We start from the raw sequence: 23,026 nt of genomic DNA on the forward strand, positions 1-23,026 counted from the left end.
TTATGGCTTCACCTAGCTTGAGAAGAAGCCTTCATAGTTTCTGTTGGATATCTCTACATGGTTTGGTGTCATGAATAATCCCATAGAGCTAAAGCTTACTAATATATTTTTTGCTTGACCTTTTTTTAAAATATCATCAAATTTTTTATGTTCATAGGAGACTCCGTAATTAATAAATAGTGTCTTAAACATTTTATGATTATGGCTCTGTAGGTTGGATCAAAAACTTGAAGAGCAAAGAGAGGAAGAAACTTTTGATAAAATAACACTCAGTTTGAGTATTAATTTGTCCTGGAACTTTTGATACATTTTAGATACTCCAATTTAGATTTTTCAAATGATATTAGAAAAGATCCATCAAATGAGCAACTGATGCAACAAAGATTTTTGATAATACGCTCAAAATAACTGAATAGTTTTTCTTTGATGCTTTACAACTTGAAGCTAATTATTTTACTTCTCTGAATTTGATTTTATTATTTTAATTAGTTGAGTTGGTAATGAGGGTTAATGGATGGATTCATATGCTTCATACTTAACTATTTGAATTTGATCCTCAACCAACACGACATCATCTCAATGATATCTTTAGCGAGTATAGAAACTAATTGCATTCAACTCAATAGTGACAGATTATCTCGTAAGGGTCATTAGAAAGGATCGAGATATTGTTAGTGTATTTTGTTTTACATGATTTTGAAGTCACCAATAGATATACCGTGCAGGCCACAAGAGATGCCCTTTGATGTGAAGACTTATACTTCCACAAATATGACACAATTTTTTATTTCAAGAATTCGTGGTAAGGTTAGCTTACAATCTACCCTTCTCATACCTCACTGATTGAATTTCATTGAATATGTTGTTAGCCTTCCCATCTTTCGAAGAGTCTGAAGGAGCTGAATGTATTTTCATGTGCATTGTAGACAGATTGTTGCCATTTTGTTATTCAAGAGGTGAAATTGTTGGTGTGAGCCCAAATGCATGTGTCCAATCAAATACATGTATTGATATATATGTGCAAGTGATTTTTGCTTCTTGAGTGTCTCTTGCCTCTTTTATATTCATCCAATTGAAATATTTTGTTATAAGAATAATGGTGTACATATTGATTTATCTTTTTTTTTTATGGGAGTAGTACATTTCTTAGAATTTCTTATCGAAGAAGCATCGTGTTCATAAAAATAGGGAAAATGCACAAATACCCCCTTAACCTATGCCCGAAATTTCAGAGACACACTTATACTATACGAAAGTTCTATTATCCCCCTCCCCTCCGAACTTATTTTATAAATAATTTTCTAACCCTTTTCGGTCTACGTGGTACTAGCTTGGAAAAAAAAAGTCAATCAACGTTTGGCTCACAAGATAGTGCCACGTAGACCAAAAAAGGGTAGAAAATTATTAATAAAATAAGTTCAGGGGGTAATAGGACCTTAGTATAGTATAAGTGAGTTTATGAGATTTCGGGCATCGGTTAAGGGGTACTTGTGCATTATCCCAAAATTTAATTTGATTACTTTAGAGGTAATATACAAGTAAAGAAATCAACAAAACTCTACGCTAGAATATGAATGTTGCTTCTACAAAATAATAATTCTCTCTGCTTACATACTTCACTTGACAATGTTTCCTCAAGTGGTTCATCGGTGGAAAATTACATTATTTATATTATAAAAATATTTTTTTATGTATATATAGTAGATGTTGAACCTCCTTTGATCTATTCGTGAATTTTTACTTGTTATAATTTGAAATTCTGTCTCCACCACTAACATTAAAACTATTATTACATGGAAGAAAGTATGAGGGTGATGTCGGAGTACTTGTGTGTTCATAACAAGGTTGACATGATGTTTGCTATACGTGTTCATTGTTATTATTAATATATGAAATTTATACATGTTATTTTGTTCTGCGATTGTGAGAATCAGAACTAATAAAGACATGTAGGTGACCATGTACTTAATAGTCAAGTAAGTTTATGATTTTTTCTTACAAGGATTTAAAATAAGTCGGTGAAATCTGCTTCTCTTCTACTTGTGCATTGGAATGTATCTCTGCTCCTCACTTCAATGGGACACAAACTTCAGTTCTTGTTGATATTTGTGTGCTCATGACTTAGTTAATCAAAATATTTTATATAATTTTTGTAGTAATAATGCTATAAGCTTACTGATAATAATATTATAAAACTATTTGTATCTTTATCAAATTATTGTTGTTTCATTTCATATCCCAAAAATCTATTAGCTACTTGAAAAAATTCCGGCATTAGATAATTGAACTACTTAATTTGCTTTCTACATTTTTTTTCCCATAAGACAAAATCTTTATATTTAATTAGTGAACAAGTAATTTCTCCCTTACAAAATAATCATTGAACCTAGCTATATGCTAAATTACAAATTTGTGGACAACATAATCATTGTTGAACAAGTTATATTACTACATCAAACACTTGAGACGTAGGCAAAACCACTTGTTCAACAATGATTGTGTTGTATCCGCTGAAACGAACTTCATTATAGGTATATAGAAAGCTTAAGATGGGGACTTCAATGTTTGATCATCTATTTTTTTTCGAGTATGTGAACACTGCATTGACTGTAAGAAACAATAAATTTTGTTAGTGGCCCTGGGCCTGAACACATGCAAATTATTCTAGATGTTTTTGATGCAATAACTAAAATAATTATATTCATTTCTTATTTTTCGCAATGGGAACAATGATGTGTGTACCATTCACTGGTTTTGAAAAGTAGACAACATCAGTTGAATATACAAGATAGATTTTTCATTTATTGTGACAAACAAGAGACTTTATTAAAGAATTTTTTTTTAAGACAAGGAAATAGGATTTTATTAATTTTTAACCGTGTAGATCTCATGTTCAACATGTCTTCGGTTTTGAGGAACAACACTGGTGAGCTGAAACTCGTGTAAATTTAAGCATTAGACGAATCTCTTTCAATTAAAAGTCATGTCTGGGATATGTACTTCTCTCAAATATTCTTTTCTTTTCCCTCAATTCTTTGAACTCATCAACAACTTGAAAGATAGAGTTGTATTTTTCAACAATCTGTATTGTTTGTTTCCTTTTTTTTTTTTTCCTAATAAAATGTTGTAAGAAATTTTTGTTTCTTATTTTACTTAAATTTTCATACAACTAACAAAAGACTATTGACATTTCTCTCTAACTAAGAAGCATTTTTGTAGTGTATTTGTAAATATAACTATGCATTCCTTGGAATTTTGGTATACAAATAATTTATTTCAACTATCTCGTAATAATAGAATTTTTCTCAAGTAAATTATATTAAAAATCTTCCTTAATCAATTTGTTGGGCCCATGCATAGCACGGGCTGCACTAATCTAATATATATATATTACTGAAAAATGTAATCCTTCGTATTTTTAGGTTAAGGCAGATGCCATGTTTTTAAAAACATTAAGCTAAAACCAAAGAGGATTTAAATAAATTAAAACTTGAAATTGCAACCTTTATACAAAGGCCTTTACACTTAAAACTTAAAGTAGTTTAACTTGGGCTAAAATCCTAAAATCAAAGAGGACTTAAAATAGTTTAAAACTTAAAACTGCAAAAAATAAAATATTTCTTTATCTCGATCATATAACATGTACCATAGTTATGAACAATAACATTAATGAAATAATTAATTAATTAATATGTGAAAAGGAGAAATGAAGATTGAAGAAATAAAGAAAAGGTGTGTGTGGTGGAGTGGAAGGGGGATAGTGATTTAATTGTGCTGCATAACAAACGTTTGCAAAAAATTGTCAGGCGCCTCTCTCAAATATCTCGCTGGCCACTCTCCTCCAATCTCTCGCTCGCTTCCTCACTTTTTATACAATCACAAGTGTATAAAAAAATGTTTTTAATTGTATAAAGCAGATAAAATTGTATAAATATATACATATTTCTATTCCCCTCTCTCCCCTCTTCCAGATCTCGCTCGCCACTCTCCCAAATCTCGCTCGCCACCCTCGCCTTTCTCACTTATACAAACAGAAGCGAAATGTATAAATTGCGTTTCTGTTTGTATAAAGCGTGAGAAAATTGCATATACACTTGCAAGTACATATATTTTCGTCCTAAACACTTATAATTATACAATAAAAATACTCCCTTGCCCAGTTTTTTTTGTTTTTCTCTCTTTCTCGTTTTATAAAATTTTTAAATTGTTCTCTCTTTCTCGTTTTATAAATTTTTTAAATTGTATCTAATTTCTCTCTTTCTCGTTTTATACAATTTGATCAATTGTATATTCCTTGTCAAGTCTCTTTTGTCCTTTGCTCTTTCTCATTTTATACAAATTCAAATTGTATATAATCGTTCTATACACTTATAATAATACAATTCGTTTTATATACTTCGTTTTTATACATTTCTCTGCCCAAGTGTCTTTCTCTTTCTGATTTTATACACTTCGTTTTATACAATTTGCTTCAACTGTATGTGTATAGCAAATTATACAGTTTCTGTGTTTGCTATGGAGCGCAATTATGTAAATTTTGCTATAGCATACAAATATAAATTTTTTATTTGCTATAGGTGAAGTTGGTCTACAGTTAAATTATACCAATCAAAATACACCAAAACGTATAAATGGTGGATTAAGTAGCCACTAATTTCTCCTTCCAAAATTAATTACTCCGTAAGTTAAAGTACAGTAATTACTAAAGATATACCACGCAAGTATACATACGACAGTAGGGAACCGTTGGAGCCCCACAGAGGGTAGAAATCACCCCGTTGGCTTACATCGGCTCTCCGGGAGACGATTTTTTCGAACCGACGATCTCATTTATCAAAATATAGGAAACTAGGGTTTATAATCTCTCCCCGTGGAATGCGCTAGCATCAACATATATATAGGAAAATGGATAGCGACGAGGAAGATTTCGTGTTTTACGGAACACCTATAGAACGAGAGGAGGATGTCAGTAGCCGCAAGAAGAAGGCCATCGCTGAGGCCTCTGGACAGTTGCGAACTCTTCCCGCATGGAAACAAGAGGTAAACGATTTCAAAATCAATGTCACGGGTTTGAAAATAGAACAATTTCCGTTGGTTTATGTTCTTCAATTATTGATTCCAATACTGTTTCTTGAATTATTTAGAAGTTAGAAAATAGTGTTTCTTGAATTCTTATGTTTTAAACAAGAAGACATAGAATATGATGGATTAAGTTGCTTGTAAATACTGTTTCTTGAATTTTTTAGGAGTTAGAAAATACCGTTTCTTGAATTCTTAAGAAGTTAGAAGTCTATGTTTTTAGACCATAAGACCTAGAATATGATGGATAAAGTTGCTTGAAAATACTGTTTCTTGAATTCTTTAGAAGTTATAAAATACTGTTTCTTGAGTTCTTTATAAGTTAGAAGTCTATGTGTTAGACAAGAGGACATCAAATATGATTGATTAAGTTGCTTGAAAGTACTGTTTCTTGAATTCTTTAGAAGTTAGAAGTCTATGTTATAGATGAGAAGACATAGAATATGATAGATTAAGTTTTTTGAAGTTCTCCTGCTCGTTTCTTTTGTGAAATTAGTAGAATTTTAATGGCAATGGATGGACATTGCGAAGCTCCTTTTTCTTTTGTTTGGTTGTAAATGTCATGTCTTCCTTGTTGAGTTTAAGGTAATTTACATTGATACTATGAGAGAGTTGATAATTTGTTTAACCTTTTGAGGAAACATTAGTACTTTATTAATGCTATTTCCCTGTAGATTGAAATGGGTGCTTGATCTTAGATTTTATCCTTGGGAGCTATTTTTTTAATCTGCTTCTATCTGAATTTTTCATTTATTTTTTACTTGTTAACGAAATTGATTCTCAGGTCACAGATGAAGAGGGACGGAGGAGATTTCATGGGGCATTTACTGGTGGTTTTTCCGCTGGATACTACAATACAGTTGGCTCGAAAGAGGGTAGAGTGTAACTTCCATTTTATTGTGCTGCTTCATTTCAGTGACGTTTTTCTTGATAATTTTATTTTCGACCTATTTATGTGAGATTCTTTATGAACCATCTACATCAATTTTGTAGGATGGACTCCACAGACATTTACGTCATCTAGGAAAAACAGAGCTGAAGTCAAACAACAGTCTCTCTTTAACTTCTTGGATGATGATGAGAAAGCTGTATGTTCTCTTCCTTTCCTTTCCTCATAGATACAAGAATATGAATTTGTTATGCTATTTTTTGTATGAGTTACGCCCAAAGAAGTCAATCAATCCTCTGACGGAACATCAACTTTTGGTTGGAGAATATGAAATAATCCGAGATGCTCTTCTCAGGATGCTTACTCACCTTTGTTATCAATTACTTCTTCCTGTAAGGTTGGAGTTTTTACTTTAAGAGATATTTTCGGAAAGACGCACGATCTCCAGTATTTACATCTAATGTGTTTTCCTCTGCTGTTTCTTTTCCGAAAGCCACAATTCCAAGTTCACAGTCTCTTCTATTTGAGCTGGGAGCATGCTTGAACATATTAAAAAAGAAATTGCTGTTGAACTTGTGCTTTTGCAGAAAACATGACATGATAGCCACTAATCTCAGAAACACTCACCGTATCTGCTGATTGCTATTGCTTCAATTTATTGAATGACTGTTTGATGATTATTGCTTCTACATTTTGATTGAGGATGACGATGCAAAGGTGGTTTAGTTAGTAAACCACCCGAGCAGGTTATGTCCTCGTAGAGTAGTAGTGTAGAGCACTGGGTACTTGAATGACTCTTGTGAAGCGTGCAAGTCAGTTTACTTTTTTCTCAAGTTCCCTTGTTTTCTGCTATTTAATTGTTATTTTCTCCAAGTCATTGTTGTCAAGCTGATTCTAGTTCTGTGAATTCATCAAAGTGTTCGTTTTGTAAATTATGTGTGAAGTTTAGAATGACATATATTCGAGTTGAGCTGGTAGTGATCATTTGTTCATATTCATTTCTGTTCCCTAGAAGCTTACTCTGGTTTTTTATATCATAGGAAATGGAGGGTCGTCTAGGAACATCGATGCAGTATGATACATTTGGATTTACTGCTGCTGAAGTTGCTCGTAAACAAGCTGAAAAGGAGCAAAAGCAGAGGTGTTCTATTGTGCTTAGCTGCTTCTTATGTATAAAATTGTTAGTTTGTAGCTTAGACCTTAGCTGATTTTTACAATTCTGTCTTATGGCATTATGTGATTGCTATAATCTAAATATCATTACCTAATTGAGCTGCAACCTTGTTCCCTGCATCTTTTCTTTTATTGTTGAAAGGATTTTGTGCTCATTTTTCTACTAGGCATGTTCTTTACAAACTATGATATATGTTTTTGTAACTTCCTGAACAATCTTGTGACTATAAAGTGAGCACTAATTGGGTGAGATAGTAAATGCATGGTCTGAGACAACCTTAGAATCCTCTCTATGTACAAATATTATTCTGATTGGTATACATAGATGACATTTAGAATAGTTTTCTCGATGTACGAGGATTATAACTGTACTTAATTTTTGTGCTTACACTGTCCATGCCAGACCTACCGCTTACCTTGTTCTACATGATTGAGTTAATTGTATGTCTAATCTTCCTACTTTCTTTCATTAGTGTTTGTTGCAAATCGCTCGAGTAGAACTGGATTGAAGGAACCTTAGATGCTTATATTCCATTATTGAACTATGAGTCAACTATTCTAGTTTCTCTTATCTTCACTTTTCATACTTTGAACATCTTGATTGTATTGCAGGCCCTCTGCTATACCTGGACCAGTTCCGGACGAAGTGGTACTTCCAGTGACAGACTCCATTGGTCTGATTCTATGTACACTGAAAAGTACACTTTTTGTGAAGGGAATAATTTCTCACTATGTTATTCTTATTTTTTGGACAGGTCTCACATTACTGCAGAAAATGGGATGGAGGCGTGGCCGCTCAATTAACAGCTCACATACTGATTCACTATATAGTATGCACGTACCCTAATGTCATGCTTAGTCTGCTGGATATTGTTATTGACTTATTGTACTAAGCGTTACCTGGCAAGAAAATAAATTTTGTCAAATGGACTTAACTAGACACAGTTTTTAAACTAGCTGAAGAAAAGCTTTATGTCTGGTTAAATCATTCTTGAATTTCTACTAGTTTTGCAGAGTGCTTTTCCTTGTTCATAGAGAATGCATTTTTTTAAACTCCGGCATAAATGTTGGGTAGATGGTTGGACATTGAAAATTTTATATAGTCCAATCAGTTCTCAACAGGTGCCAGAAGCAAACATCTCGGAGTTGACAAATGGACCTTACTAGACACATTTTGCATTAGTTCAAGAAATAGACTGAAAGTCTGAGCTCAGAATTATTTCCTTTGCTCTTTAAGAGCTAATTTGATGATGCCTAAACATTTCCCATGCACATCTCTTGGACATATTTGGCATCTACAAATACCCTGAGAGAGAATTGAGTCTGCCTTTTAGAAGCTATCATTTTAGGATTTTGTTCTTGGCGTATTTTTTCTTAGTGTCTTATAATCGGTTAAGAAAAAAGTTTCAAGAATTTTGAAACTAAAACATTTAGTTTTCATGTTTTATAACTATGAATGAATTTGTTGCTATCAGTCTTATTGATATGTTTCTCTTTCTAATTGGCAGATGCTAAGAGAGAGGCCAGAAAGTCTTATTGATATGTTTCTCTTTCTAATTGGCAGATGCTAAGAGAGAGGCAAGAAAGTTTTATTGATATGTTTCTCTTTCTAATTGGCAGATGCTAAGAGAGAGGCAAGAAAAGCTTTTCTTGCATTTTCTTTTGCTGATGTGGACGGACAACCTTTGGACTCTGGGTTAGCTGAAGATGCTGCTGACCCTATCGCGGATTTACCAACTGATGATGGGAACCATTTTTCTAAAAGCACACCGGTGTGAACTGTTGCTTTATTTCTTCAAGGCTTTTCTTTGTCATCTTGGGCTTTATATTTGTCTTTTATTTCTCTGCTTCATTTTTTGAACGTAAACAGCTCCACTTCTTATTACTCGCATTTCATCTTCATGGTACTGCTTCATTTGGTCTATTGTTATGAGACCATAAAACTGGGATGGCCAGTGTAAGTGGAGAACTGTTGGGTTTTTAGCTATCCTTTCTCTTTTTGAGTGACGCAGTGGGTTGCTACCAAACCACTCTGTTGGTTACTTTAAAATGCCCTTTATCTTTAGGAGAAGTGGATGTTGTACATATTTTGTTTTTCTTTCTTTTTCAACTAGAACAGTGCCTGGTTGACTATAGTGAACCTTTGATAGTATGATTGCTCAAATTCATTCAGTTCACCTTTTATCTGGTGAGAGAAGGGAATGTCAATGGTAGTGTTTACCCCTAAATAACGGAGAGACCCGATTTATATGAATACTCTTACATCTTCTATGAATATGCGGAGGGATTTTGGTCGACAAAATACTAACTAATTGGGTGTATTTTCTGATCTAATAACATCGGCTGACATAGTTCTTCTGCCCGACATCTTTTTCATAGTAAAATAATTTGTTCCCACAGAGCATGAAGATTATAGGAGAATAAAAAAGGTATACTCTATAGACAGCATTGTAAGATATACTAAATTAGAGATTTAAACGATGCAGACAAACTTGCGAAGATCAGTTAATCCAAGAACAGTCTCTGTTATGCCATTCAATGCCGAGAAACTTTCTCTCCCAGTATATTCCTGTCAGAATCGATAAAGACAATGGGATTCTCCATTTGCGTTTGATGCATGTATTCCAGTTACATGGTTATACACGGGATCAGAAGTTTTTCATTTGCTTGCACTTTCTTTTTCTTTTCGAAATAAAAATAGTGATTTTGTATACTTGAACAAACTTCCATCTGTATCTCCATTTAATCCCTTTGCGTTAATGCACTGGTTCCTAATATTTTCCTGCTTATTTCCTTATCTCTTTAGGTTTATTTGCTTAATCCAAAGCAAGATTTGCATGGTTTAGGCTATGATCCTTACAAAAATGCTCCTGAGTTCAGAGGTACTTAATGTCTCAGTAATAGAGAAAATGTTAACTGCCTTGTCCTTATCGAATTATGTGTTAACTGATCCGTAACACATTGTCTGTGAATAAGTGCATCACTTCTTTTTTTTCTTCAGAAAAGAAGAGATCACGACTATCTAATGGTAGGGAAACGGGGCAACAAGACAGAGTCTTGAAGGACAGCCTTTTTGGTTTCAAATGTAAGATTTACCCCTCACGTTTTCATATTTTAGCTTGCTTTCCATTTAGTACCTCTTGCCTTCTTTCAAACATTGCAAACTTTACCCCTCATGTTTCAGTTTTAAGTTTGCTTTCCATTTAATACCTCTTAATTCTCATCTTCTTTCAAAGACTGCATTACCGATGTTGGCTCTTTAACTATTTGGGTTGCTTTTATCAGCAGGAAGAGTTGCTCCTGGATTTGGTGTTGGGGCTCTTGAAGATCTTGATGTTGAAGATGAAGATGTGTATGCATCAGGTTATATATTTTCCTTTTGGCTGTAAATCCAATCCAATTATTATAAATACACAATACCAGTCAGTGTCTTTTGTTTTTATGTACAAGTACCAGCCAATCAGTTAGCAGTATGGATTACAGATATTCCTGTTGTTCCTTCTTTAGTTCTTCTCTTATCATGACAACACCATAGTTTTCCCGTGTCTTTTGTATTTTGTTCACAACAGAAACTTTGGTTCTGTGTTATGCATATACCAATCACCACCACCAAGTTTATGCTCATTGTCTGGCTCGGGGAAGTGTAGAGGCAGTAGTGGGGTTGGTGAGCAGAAAGTATGGAATAGGATAATTGAGGCGTAATGAATTTGAAATTTATATGTTGTCAATATGGGATTCTGTTTGTGCAAAATGCAAGTAAATTCTATGGAACTCTCTTCATAGGAGCAATTTGTGCCCCTTTTTGGAGCTCAAGTTTGGTTTGTGTTTGCAGAGAACATCTTCACTACTTGCACTTTTCAAGAAAGTATTAGTCCCCTTAAATTAGAGGTTACAACTTCATTTTGCCATCATATGAGAGATAGAAATACTAGTGTCTTTGAATACAAGATGGACATGTAGTCAATCTTAAACTCAAAAACATGTTCTTGCTTAGCTTTGGTGCGATATAGCTACTCACATTTGTTTTAGGGTTGGATGCTATGGTTGACTTTCTTAGTTCTTTACCTACACTATAAAGTTCCCTTTTTATGTACTTTGCCTCGACATTTTCTTAACGTAGGGATGCGTTGTCTCCTTATTATTTATTAAAAACTTCATTTGGCCATTCTGGATCACCAGTATTTTTGTTCCTTCTCTCAAGTTTACTTTTCATGAATAAAGTTCTCTGTTGTCCTATTAAATGCTCCGTTGATTCAGTTTGAGGTTAGACAATTGCAGAATATGAGAGTTCTTTTTTTCTTCTAATTTTTGTTGCTCTTGTAACCTTGCATTGCCCCCCTCCAGCTGTTATTGGTGTGAAGTAGGGGGAATAACAGTTCTGCTTGAAAGTTTCTTATCTTGACTAGTATTTATCACCAGGTTATGACTTTGAAGAGACTTGTGTTGAAGAAGTTGAAGAGCCTTCAAGACCAAAGGTGGAGAATCTGAAAATGTTGGACAGGAAGGCACATGATGTTCTACCTGGTTTTAGTGCTGCTTCAAAATCCGACTATCAGCTGGAAAGGTATTCTCATGACACTAATTCTTTTACTCAAAGTAACACATGCTCTGAATTAGTACTCCGCCTATATCATGAAAATGAGACTTCTCTAGAATGCTTTGTATGTGCACCCAAGGGTATGACCTATTAATCAATGATGTGACGGAACCTTGGAGACCATGGTTCAATCTCAGCGAAAGTGATTTCTTCCCATTTACCGAAGCGTTAGTGGACAAAGTTTTTAGTATTTGCATTAGTAGCTGGTGGAATAGTGGAGGTACACTCAAACTGGCCAAACACCACCATTATTTTTTAAAAAAGGGGGGATGTTTTGTGCGCCTATCGTTGGATGTAATTGAGCTAATCAAACCTAAGGTAGATTTTTAAGATGAGAGACCTGTCAGCATGGTAAAGGCCAGATGTTTATATGTCAGCAATGTAGGAATCCTTGCTGTTTCAGGACCAAAAGACAGTATTGCCTAGAGGGGAAGTTATAATCCACTGATAAGATAAGTCTTTATAAAGTTCCTAACACCCTTTTGGTTTTTCCACAAATGTCTTTTGGCTCTACGATAAGGTTCATCACATAGCTGCTTTTCTTGTGGTCATGAAGGATTTGATGAATGCTTCTCCTTAGCTGCATCTACTTTAAAACTGTCATTTTTCTAGATGTGATCAAGGAATTATGAGGTAACTAGTACGTGCTTCTACGACATGTAGAATAAAGTCTGTTTCGTGTGTTCTAGAAATTGGTTCTTTTTAGGCGTATAGTTGTATATGACAAAAACATTAACTTTGATTTTATTTTTTCTCTAACTCAATTTTTTCTACTATGTTAACAGATTCGATGCTCCAGTGATACCACAGAATTTTGTCCCTCGTCATAAGTTTGCAGCTCCCCTTGAATCCGATGACGAAGCTCCTGCTCTTCCTCCTCCTGTTTTTCCTCCCCCGGAGGATAATAATCTTAGAATATTGATTGAAGGGTTGGCTACATTAGTAGCTCGTTCTGGTAAATTACTTGAGGATCTTTCCAGAGAAAAAAATCAGTTTAACCCTCTATTTGGTTTCTTGAATGGAGGAAAAGGTCATGAATATTACGCAAGGAAACTTTGGGAGGAGAGACATAAACGTAATGATCAAGGAAAACAACACTGGGATGCAAAAATGTCTCAGAAAGTTCAGAAGATGACAGCAGAAAGCCGTGGCCAGATATTAGGGGAGAAGCCTATTGAAAGAAGCTTGAGAGCTGCAAATTCCACTGGTATATCTGCTGATGCAATCAATTTAACGTCCAATCTTTCAGATACATTCACCAAACCTGTGTCAATTGTAAGTAGTTTAGTACTCAGTAACTTTAAGTCTAGCTTGATATTCATTTTAGGCTGAATAAATTTTAGGATGAATCATGTGCTAAGTTGGCACCTCGTTAAGTCTACTTTTGTAGGGGTTAGTCCTGGTAGTGTCTTATTGTTTGATGTTTCCGGTGTTCATGAATGGGAGCGGGTTCTTTTTTTCCTTCTGGGCTTCACTTGTTTGGCTCAATTTTAAGTTGAAGATTGGTATTTTATGTATAAGTACCAAATTTGGCCACTCTTTCTCCTAGTTGAATTTCTTTTCATATGTCGAGCTGTTTTCAGATTTGGTGCTGAGTAACTAGCTAATTAGTGTTTAAGGTCTTAAAAATGCTTTTGAGGTTAGAAAGGTATACTTCAATTGGTTTTTGCCATCATATGTTGGAATTTGTTTTTGGTCTTTGTTGATTCTGAACTTCTGTCTCCAGAATGATCTTCTTGAATCTGCAAAACCTTTTCAAGATGATCCTGCTAAGCAGGAAAGGTTCGAGCAGTTTCTGAAGGAGAAGTATCATGGTGGTCTTCGCCCTAAAGATGGTAGTGGAGCAAGTAATATGTCTGAAGCTGCCCGTGCTCGCGAAAGATTAGAATTTGAGTCTGTAGCTGAAACAATAAATAAAGGAAACCATGGAAAAGAAAGTGTTCCACCTAGTGAGTTGTTCTCAAGTACGTTAGCTACTGCAGGATTGCAATTCACTTCTGGAGGAGCAGAGGTATGTACATTATTTAACTCCTGAGTGAACATTCATAAGTTGGCAGTTTCGTCCTGTTTTCTAACTGCTGTTTTGCAGCTAGCTAAATTTGGTCAAGATGATGGCTTAGCGGCAACAAGTATGTACCCAAAACGGGAGGAGTTTCAGTGGAGACCTTCATCTATTCTGTGCAAGCGCTTTGATCTTATTGACCCTTATATGGGCAAGGTACCAACAAGTACTGTATATTTCATGATTGTTATGTGTCGATCTGCCAAATCATACTTCTATATTTCTATCAAAATCAAGCCTTCTACTACTATCTTGTGGAGAGATGTTTCAGCTGTTGAAGTCATTGACTTCTTGTTTTTATGAGAATTTAGTTGGGCTTCTGTTAATTAAAAGGGCAGTTGAGAGAGATGTAATTTTGAGCAGGTTTCTCTCTTTTTTTTCTTTTTTTTTTTAAGATGTCATTGTAATAGACATTCTAGAATGTAGGAATTTTCTAATTTCTTCTCTAAGTGATCCAAACCGTATTAGGTTAGTCACTGGAATTTAATGGACTGAAAGAATTTAGGCTTGATATTATGATATACCTCTGTATTTGATAAATCTAGGAAAATGAAGGTGTTTCCTCGCTCTCCCTAGAAAGTTGCTTCCTAGTGAAATCATTCCCTTCGATGGATCCTGTAAGAAACAAGGGAGTCATATATTTTCCACAGGAAATTTACCTTGTAACCTTTTTTTCCTAAAACTTATTCTTCTTCTTTCAAAATGCCTTATTTCTATATTTGCTTTCAGTACCTCTTAATTGCTTTCTTCTATAGGATCTGATTTTAGGCTTTGAGATGGCATTCTTTCACAGAGAATGATGAGAAAGGGATGGAAAATACACAACTACACTGAAATTTTCATCTTAGACGTCAAAATAGAAATACACTATAATCCTTTGTCATCAGGCACTGCTACCTCTTACCACCTGACCTCCACAGCGTACATCCCGACTGTCACTGTCCTGCTCCAACTGGAATTGGATGGCCGTACTGCTGAAAAATACCATAACTTAGCCCTACAATGATCCAAAGGTTGCCTTTACAGAAGTTAGAAATTGCCATTTTATTGAATGCATCATCTGTTTTTTTTTTCTTTGGGGAAGAGAAGAGCTCTAGGTCAACCTCTTATTCTATTGGGTCTACCCGCCCGACGGGTAGGTAGAAAGAAGTCTTATTGTTTGCGGAAGTATAGTAAACTGTCAGATGTCAACACATAGTTCAACGAAATAGCATGTACCTAGATTTGTTGATCCAGGGTAAATCCAAGAATTATTCAATTGATGATGGGGGGATAGGGATGAGGTAAGCCTTAGCTATTAGAATCAAATTTTCTACCGAGGCTGCTAGATGCTTCAGAGATACAAGCAATATCACTCACATTTTCTGCTTATTGATGATTCACACTCCAAAGGATTGTTGAATCATGTTATAAGCAGCAGCTGACGTGAGATGTTACATTTTTTCTATATTTGTGTCATATTTATGCTTCAAATTTATCACCTTTTCTTGTCTATGGCGATCTACTTTGCCAGATTGAAAGGAATGGCACAAGATCCTTCTTCAAAAACCATGAGAATATGGTTCTTAGTTGATTAGAAGGGAGAAAGAGAACACATAAGGGCAGGCAAGTTTGCACCAGGTGATTTGGAATGATGGAGATCGATGGGTGGTGTCAACCTTGAAGGTTGGATCTTAAGATGATGTGCTTGAGGGACGGAGAGAGATTTGGTTGGATTGTGGGTGGTTGGGGGCTACAGTGTGTTGCAGAATGTTGAGTGCAATTCAAACATAGTTGGGGATGACCAATAAAATGGTTCTATTGGAATCAGTAAGCTATCCAGTCTGTCATTATGATAGTGTTCAATGGGTTTTCAAAGTTCTCCTTTTTCTCTCTTGAGTTTTCAGGCTTTTAGTATGAAATCGAAGGCTGAGGGGAAGAATGAGTGACAAAGTGTTGCTTGTTGAAGAATGTAAATTTCTCCAACGATCAACTGCACCACTAACACTTTCTTAGCTCTCCTTGCAGTCTGCAGATGCTTTTTGACTGTATGGTTTTAACAGGGATGAGTAAAATTTTAGAGCCAACGTTGGAAGTGGCACCGGGGGACTAGGATAGGGAAGGAGATGTCATCACCATTGTAAATCTTAAAACAGTTTTAATGGAGAGAATATGGTAAGAAAAAATCAGTAACATGAGTGAAACAACAACATACCTAGTGAAATCTCACACGTGAGGTCTAATATGAGTGACAGAAATCTCACACGTGGGGTCTGGGTGGGTAGAATGTCTGCAGATCTTACCAATACCTCGTGGAGGTTGAGAGGCTGTTGCGAAAAGGCCCTCAGTTCAAGTGCAGCAAATCCAGGTACAAAGAAGGAGACAATGAAGAATTATAGCAAGCAACAACAAGATAGTGCGTGATTGAAAATTACACTAAACAACATGCTAGGATAGATTGTAAACAATAATAGAACACTGAGAAATATCAAAACCCGAACTACAGTAATACAATTAGGTAATATGAGTGAAAATTAAATAAAAAAGAGTTGTTTAGGGGAAGAGGACCGGGGGGGGGGGAGGGTATACCCTAACAGGCAACAGATCAGGAAATTTTGGAATTTCATGGTTTTCTAGAACCTCGAGACGTTAGTTTGAATATTCTTGACGCTTGTTTGTCACTTAGCTTGGGTTAGCTCTTCTACTAGAGTGTTAAGCATTGGTGTAGGATGTAAGATTTGTTGAGTTCTTAAGCTAGTTATTGTCCTCTTAGTAATTGTCTCATGTGTTATAAAAAATCTATGATTTTGGTAGAAACACAAGTAGCTTTTGTCTACCGGTCAAAGTTTTTTATGTTTAGTTTTGTTATGCATGTTTCTTTTAGTGAATTGTGACTGGCCGCAGCGTCAGTCCTATTTTAAGTGAATTATCTGGCAGGACGATGCCTTTCTCCTATGACAATTTAGACAGGACTCTGCCTGTTTTCTCTTGGACCGTTCTGGCAGCATGATGCCTCTCTTTAGCCTGTAGTCCTGCCATTGTTTTGGAGACTCTTTCTGCCTTTGTCTGACAAGATTTCTGTATGGCCAATTTACTATTTTCTCAAGTGTTTTAACATTGTTGCTGTAGCTGAATAAGCATATTCGAATTTGGGATCCTTCCTTGAGTTTGAGGGTCCTGTTACATTGTTAATTGTTAATATTAGTGTTTAACGTTCTCTTTTTTTGATAAGGTAAATAATTTGAAGTCCCATATGCAAGTAGTATACCAAAATGTTAAGAAACCTAAACCACAATATGGTTCTCTACAAAAGTCACCCAATCATCTATACAAACAAGGGCCAGATTGGTATACCAAAAAAGAAATTAGAGACAGGAGGCTACTCCTCACATGTATAAATTAGAAGCGTTAAGTTCTTAAATTGGAGATTGTCCTTGTTACATGTGGTGTGTTTGACATCTATAAATAGGTGAATCGTATTTATCTAATTTTGAAGTTCATTAATGCATTTGTTCAGTCATTTCTCTTTGCTTCTGTTTCATATCCGTCAAGGTTGACGGAGCTCCATCTTGTATTTATGCAGCCACCCCCAGCTCCACGCGCGAGGAGCAAATTGGACTCACTTATATATTTGCCGGAGACTGTCAAAGCTCCAAAGCTTGAAGATGATGTTTCTGGGGGTAGGAGCCAATTCTCTCTCCAGGAAGGCCGTATAGAAAAAGGAAAAGAAATAGCTGACCAGGAAATTGAGGTTGATGCAGAACCTGAAAATATTGAAAGACCTGTTGATTTGTACAAGGTATTTAGTCTCTTATTGTTCAAATCAGTTGTTAAAGTATACAATTCCTTATTAGAGGAGAGTGTTCTTGCTAAGTTCTCTCTTATTTGGACTATCATGTTTATAATGTAGATTTTGCTACTCCATCTTTGTTCTAATTGATCACTTTTTGTATCAAGGAAAGCAATAGTATCTCTATTATGCTTTGCTTCTAATTGTTCTTTGTCATGTCAAGGTTACAAACTGGTACATTAAATTACTTGGTATTTTTACGAAGGTCAAAGGGACAGATGTATGGAAGGTTTCTTTTCTCTTGGTACTTTTACGGAGGTCAAAAGGCATAGATGTGTGGAAGGTTTCTTCTCTTATTCTTTTTGGTTGATGTATAGATGGGGTGGTTATCTCCTTCCCTATTTGTAGTTCATGGATGGGTGCAGTGGCAGTGGTTTGTTACTTTCTGATTTTCCATTTTTTATGTATCAATTTGGATAACCTCGTTACCTGAGTAAGTGTTAGGGTTAGTTGGTTTAGTTTCTTAGTGCCTCACCTGAAAGGCCATCTCACCACCTATTGAGGGATAGTTTTTATCGATGTTAACTATTTGAAAAAGTAATTGAATATGCAAACTGTATAAGTGTTGTTTTAAGGAGATGAATTTTTTCCTCACTTTTGCTCACTTGCTTCCTGTTGTGGCAGTTGGATGGTGTTCGATAGATATTCTAATAACAATCTATTGATGAATGAGTAGTATGAATTCATTTCTTTAATGTGCTATGTTTCATTTGCATAAAAGCTTACAACTTTGTATTGGTTAATATTCATATGTAGGCTATTTTCTCTGATGATTCGGATGATGAAGCGGAAACTAGCAATCAGGATGTCACAGAGGATTCACAAAAGAAGGTTGAAGCTGTTAATACAACTTTAAATCGATTAATAGCTGGAGACTTTTTGGAGTCATTGGGTAAAGAACTAGGTTTGGAGGTTCCCACCGATATGCCTCTCCCAGATAACAAATCAAGTAATCCAGCTAAAAAGGACAGTGTTCCCTTAGATGTGAGAGCAAAGAGCATTAACCAAGATCCGATATTGGCAGTAGGAAATAATAATCGGAACATCTCTCAACAAGGTATATTTTCTAGAGAAGGAACTGTGGATATGAACTCTCGGAAAAATGGTGGCAGAGGAACTGAAACTGAAAGCTACAGGAATGGTATTGATAAGAATAAGTTTGAAGCAGAAGGTAGAATAGATGCAAAAGCAAAAGGAGATCAGTACCGAAATAAGAACAGCAGTTCATCAGAAGATGAAACCGATAGAAAGCGAAAGCGGCCTCACAGAGGCAGCAGTCTAGATGCTTCTTCTGATTCATCTGAGGGTTACAAAGATCGTCGTTCAAGGTCAAGGAAGAAAAAATCATCTCAGGAGAAGAGTAGTAGTAGTAAAAGGCACTCAAAGCACCATAAGCATAGAAGGAGAGACTCACGAAGTCCTAGTAGACATTCCCGTCATGGTTCAGAAAAAGACCGCAGAGAAGCCAAGAGAGAGAAGCGTAAATACAAGGACTGAAACATTTCTACTATATGACCTATTTGAAATGGATCTAAGGAGTTACTTGAAACTACTGCTGATTGAATATATATGAATTCTCAGATAAGTGGTTAGTTACTGGTGGAACAGTTCATGCTCCTTGGGTTTACTACTATGTGCCCTTTTGAGTGCTGTGCGTAGAGCTCTTTCTCTTTGGTCAATCTATGGGAGCAAGAGGCCAGATTCTGAAGTTCTCACTAGGATCATCCTTTTGACTTGCAGGATATGATATTGGTTCGGTCTGTTTTCCAGCTTATTCCACTGATCAAGCTTTTGATTGTAGTAGCAGTTGGATAATGGTATGGCCGGTCTGATTTTTGTTTCATGCTTTACGTTAAAATATATTTTATGTCGAAGCATTCCAGCTAATGTCTTTCTGAGGTCTTGGGAATTCGTTATGTATGTTTGTGGTGTGGTTCCCTATTAGAAATAATACACGATCTAAGGCTGTTTATCTGTTTCATTTTTTCAATACTCCTTTTCCTTTATGCAATTTGAAGTTTAGATTGTTTAGCTGATGCCTGCATTTTTCACATCTTTTTAAATGATAAGAAAGAGCCTTTGGAATGATGATTATGGAGTAATCCATCTGTTTTCAAACTTGATATGCGTTACACGAAAGTAGGCAATAAGATAGTATAATGATTGACCCCCAGAATTCCCTTGTGCTTTTATTCTGTCTTTCTATAACATGACAACCTGTTATCATTTTCTAATAATTTTGTATCACCTGCTTTAGCCAACTGTGAAACTGACTTTGGTTATTTTAATTGGTAACCAGTATTCGGAAGTTCGTCACCTAATTCTGTGTCTTAGATGAAGATTGAATTAATCGGAGTTCATTTTTTAGGATTTAGGTTTAGGGTTTAGGATTGAATTAATTAGAATGCTCTACGTTTTGTGAAATTTTTGATATGCAGAAAATTATAATATCTGTACAGCTGATTGATTGATAAAAGAATATTGAACAAAATCGACATTAAGACTACAAAATAGGAACTCCAAGAAAGTCTGCAGCAGACCTGGCCATAACAGTTGCAAATTCATTAAAACTAATAACACCATCTCCATCAACATCAGCCTCTTTGATCATCTCAGTTAGTTCTCGATACGACAATGGCTGACCCATTTTAGCCATTGATCCTGCCAGCTCCGCTAACGTAATGTACCCATTTCCATCGCGATCAAACGATTGAAAAACTTCTAAAAGCTGCCCCTGACTCACCAAAACTTGTTCATTAATCAAATCAGGCGTAATTGCATTGACAAGTTCATCGAATTCAACAGACCCATTTCCATTAGAATCCATTTTGGCTAACAGGACATGAATTTGGTCCCCATTGGGTTTTAGCCCTAATGAACGTAATAGTGCTGCTAGCTCTAAATGAGTAAGGCTACCATCATCGTCCATGTCAAATCTTGAAAATATATTCCTTAATTGGTCAAGTTGATCAACGTGAAGCCTTGACATTATTTGTTTTCCTCTTTTCTTCGTCGTCATTTTCGGGTTAATAATTATTACAAGAAACAAAAAATGTGAGATGCTATAGAGGAAAAGAGATAAAAATTGGTGGTGATGGGAGAAGTGTTGAAGATTTGGATTTATATATGGGTTCCATGTTATGATTTTTGTATTTTAAAAATTGGGAGTCGGTGGAGTTCAATGTATCATTTCAAGAATCAAGTGAGCCTTCCTAGGTCATTTCTTTGAATTTTCTTCTTTAGGAAAAATTAGTAAATTAGTCAAAATAAATAACATATTTAGTAAGAATATTCATACTTTATAAATATTAGCAATAATGTCAAAAATGTCATTATTTTAAAAAATTTATGTGTCCCAATTTTCTTCCTATTTTATCTCTCTTTTTCAATTAATTCTATATATCCTTTTTTTAGAAAAAAAAAATCATTCTCTCTCATATTTATCTTTTCAAATTGTTAATTCTCTCTCCCATTTAATTTTTTTTTTCTCTCATGGTTATCTTTTCTGATTTTCCTCCAACATTCAAGTTGCAAATATTTTTTTGCCATATATTTTGGTTGTTTTTTTAATCCAAAATTGAATCAACAAGAATCCCTTTGATTAAGGTATTTCTAATCTTTATCTTATTTTCAGATTTCTTTTCTAATTTTATTTTTGTTTAAATCTTAAAAAAATATTGTTTGTATTTTTCAATTTCCGTTATGATTTACTCTTCAATGGCTGAATCCAAGAGGCTTACTAGAGGTATTCATCTTAATCAACCAATTTCTGGTGACTTTTCATCCTTTAATTTATTTATTATTTAACAAATAGTGTATAATGTATGATCCGCTGCTAAAACGAGGGAAGAAAGAGGGTAAGAACATTTGCAAGACTCATTGGTGTGCAAAACCTTCGTCAAATTCAGAACGCAAATGTAGAATCTTTGTCTACTCGTGAGGATCTTGAAAAAGACGACGAAGATCGGATAGTTGTCGAACAATTTTCTATTAGTTTGTTTTGTATTTATAGTTCTTTTTTAGAATTTGATATGCTTTCTTTAATTTGTATTCAAATCACTATGTATACTATCAATATTTATATTTATTAAAAATTTCATGTTGCATGGTTTATGAATCTTGTATTTGTCCCTAATTTGTATTCATCCAAATGTATGTCAACTAGTTATGTATTTTATTTATAAGAAGAACAACTTTCTATTAGTTTATTTGTATTCGAATGAATACGACTTAGAAAAGGAAACAAGATTTTGAAAAGAAAAATAAATACATAGTGAAAATATATACGAATACAAATGTATTTCTTAAATAGCTATATTTTATTTGACATACATATTGGAATGAATACAAACTAACAAAGGTATGTCAACTGAATTTGATATTTTTTTCTAATTTGTATTTATTCTAAAGGTATGTCAACTAGTTATATGTTTTATTTAAGAATGAGTACACCAAATATTCAATTATTTCTTTTCAATTTTATATTTTATTCACTTTTTCATCAGACTAATTTTTTGTATTTTATATATTATTATACAAAATTCTAAATAAAAACTAGAATAAATAGAAATACAAAAGAAATACATATTGAAATGAATACATACAAGATTTTTGAAGAAAAAAATAACTATATAAGGAAAAAATATATGAAAATACAAATATATTTCTTAAATGACTAGATAGATAAATTCGACATACCTATTGAAATGAATACAAACTAATAAAAAACTATAATAAATATAAATAGAATATATTGTGGAATGAATATAATTTTAAAAAGGTAAAATTCTGGAGAAAAAAAAACAAAATTTATATTTAATTTGAAAATGTAACTGATGAAAAAATTAAGGATGCTTGCCTTTTTTTGAAATATTCCTCCCTTAATTTTCTCCTTTTTGTTATTAAATAATTATATTCTTTAAATAAAAATAAATAATAAAAATATACATAACAAACTAAAATGACATTTTTACTAAATATTGAAATTGTTGCTAATGAGTACTCTTAAATGCTAAAATATTGACATTTTTTTCAAATAAATAAGTGATCAGGCAATCGTCTTTATAAAAAATTGTTTATACTAACCTGAGTTAACAAACGGGACGAATAATTTGGATGTGTTACGTTCGTGTCAGATTCTGTCCACAACAATTTTGATTAGAGGGTTATTCGTTATGATGATCGTATCAGATTATTTCCGTCACAACTTTAATCAAAAGATTATTAATTCGTATTTATTAAATATGTCAAATAAGAAAAATAACTAGTGTTATAATTCTATCATTAATATGATATAATATATGTGGAGAATATGTCCACAACAACTTTGATAAAATGGGTGAAAAAAAGTTTATGATGCAACACAAAGTTAAAGGAAGTTTATAAAGTTGAAATATC

At 34.3% G+C, this 23,026-nt stretch overlaps 2 protein-coding genes across 2 annotated transcripts; one reads left to right on the plus strand and one right to left on the minus strand.

Annotated features, from left to right (window-relative positions):
- Positions 1-4,660: 4,660 nt before the first annotated feature.
- LOC101243875 (G patch domain-containing protein TGH) lies at positions 4,661-19,660 on the plus strand. Its single transcript, XM_004236051.5, has 16 exons — positions 4,661-5,040; positions 5,864-5,954; positions 6,073-6,167; positions 7,009-7,109; positions 7,754-7,815; positions 7,897-7,971; positions 8,762-8,913; positions 9,948-10,023; positions 10,143-10,226; positions 10,427-10,504; positions 11,561-11,705; positions 12,524-13,013; positions 13,465-13,749; positions 13,828-13,956; positions 17,363-17,578; positions 18,386-19,660. Exons 1-16 carry the CDS (start codon positions 4,906-4,908, stop codon positions 19,124-19,126), a joined length of 2,955 nt encoding a protein of 984 aa, XP_004236099.1. The 5' UTR covers positions 4,661-4,905; the 3' UTR covers positions 19,127-19,660.
- Positions 19,661-20,043: 383 nt separating this feature from the next.
- LOC101268854 (probable calcium-binding protein CML15) lies at positions 20,044-23,026 on the minus strand. The gene has a single exon (XM_004236050.5). The coding sequence runs from the start codon at positions 20,646-20,648 to the stop codon at positions 20,133-20,135; it is 516 nt and encodes a 171-aa protein (XP_004236098.1). The 5' UTR covers positions 20,649-23,026; the 3' UTR covers positions 20,044-20,132.

This window comes from Solanum lycopersicum, chromosome 3, assembly GCF_036512215.1.
Source record: "Solanum lycopersicum chromosome 3, SLM_r2.1".
NCBI classification, from domain to species: Eukaryota; Viridiplantae; Streptophyta; class Magnoliopsida; order Solanales; family Solanaceae; genus Solanum; species Solanum lycopersicum.

Excerpts from the sequence above, each read along its gene's own strand:
- LOC101243875 (XM_004236051.5), top strand. The coding sequence starts at position 4,906 with ATGGATAGCGACGAGGAAGATTTCGTGTTTTACGGAACACCTATAGAA. Across the intron at positions 7,816-7,896 it reads TCCAGTGACAGACTCCATTG|GTCTCACATTACTGCAGAAA; the intron begins GTCTGATTCTAT and ends TTTTTTGGACAG. Across the intron at positions 8,914-9,947 it reads ATTTTTCTAAAAGCACACCG|GTTTATTTGCTTAATCCAAA; the intron begins GTGTGAACTGTT and ends TTATCTCTTTAG.
- LOC101268854 (XM_004236050.5), bottom strand. The coding sequence starts at position 20,648 with ATGACGACGAAGAAAAGAGGAAAACAAATAATGTCAAGGCTTCACGTT.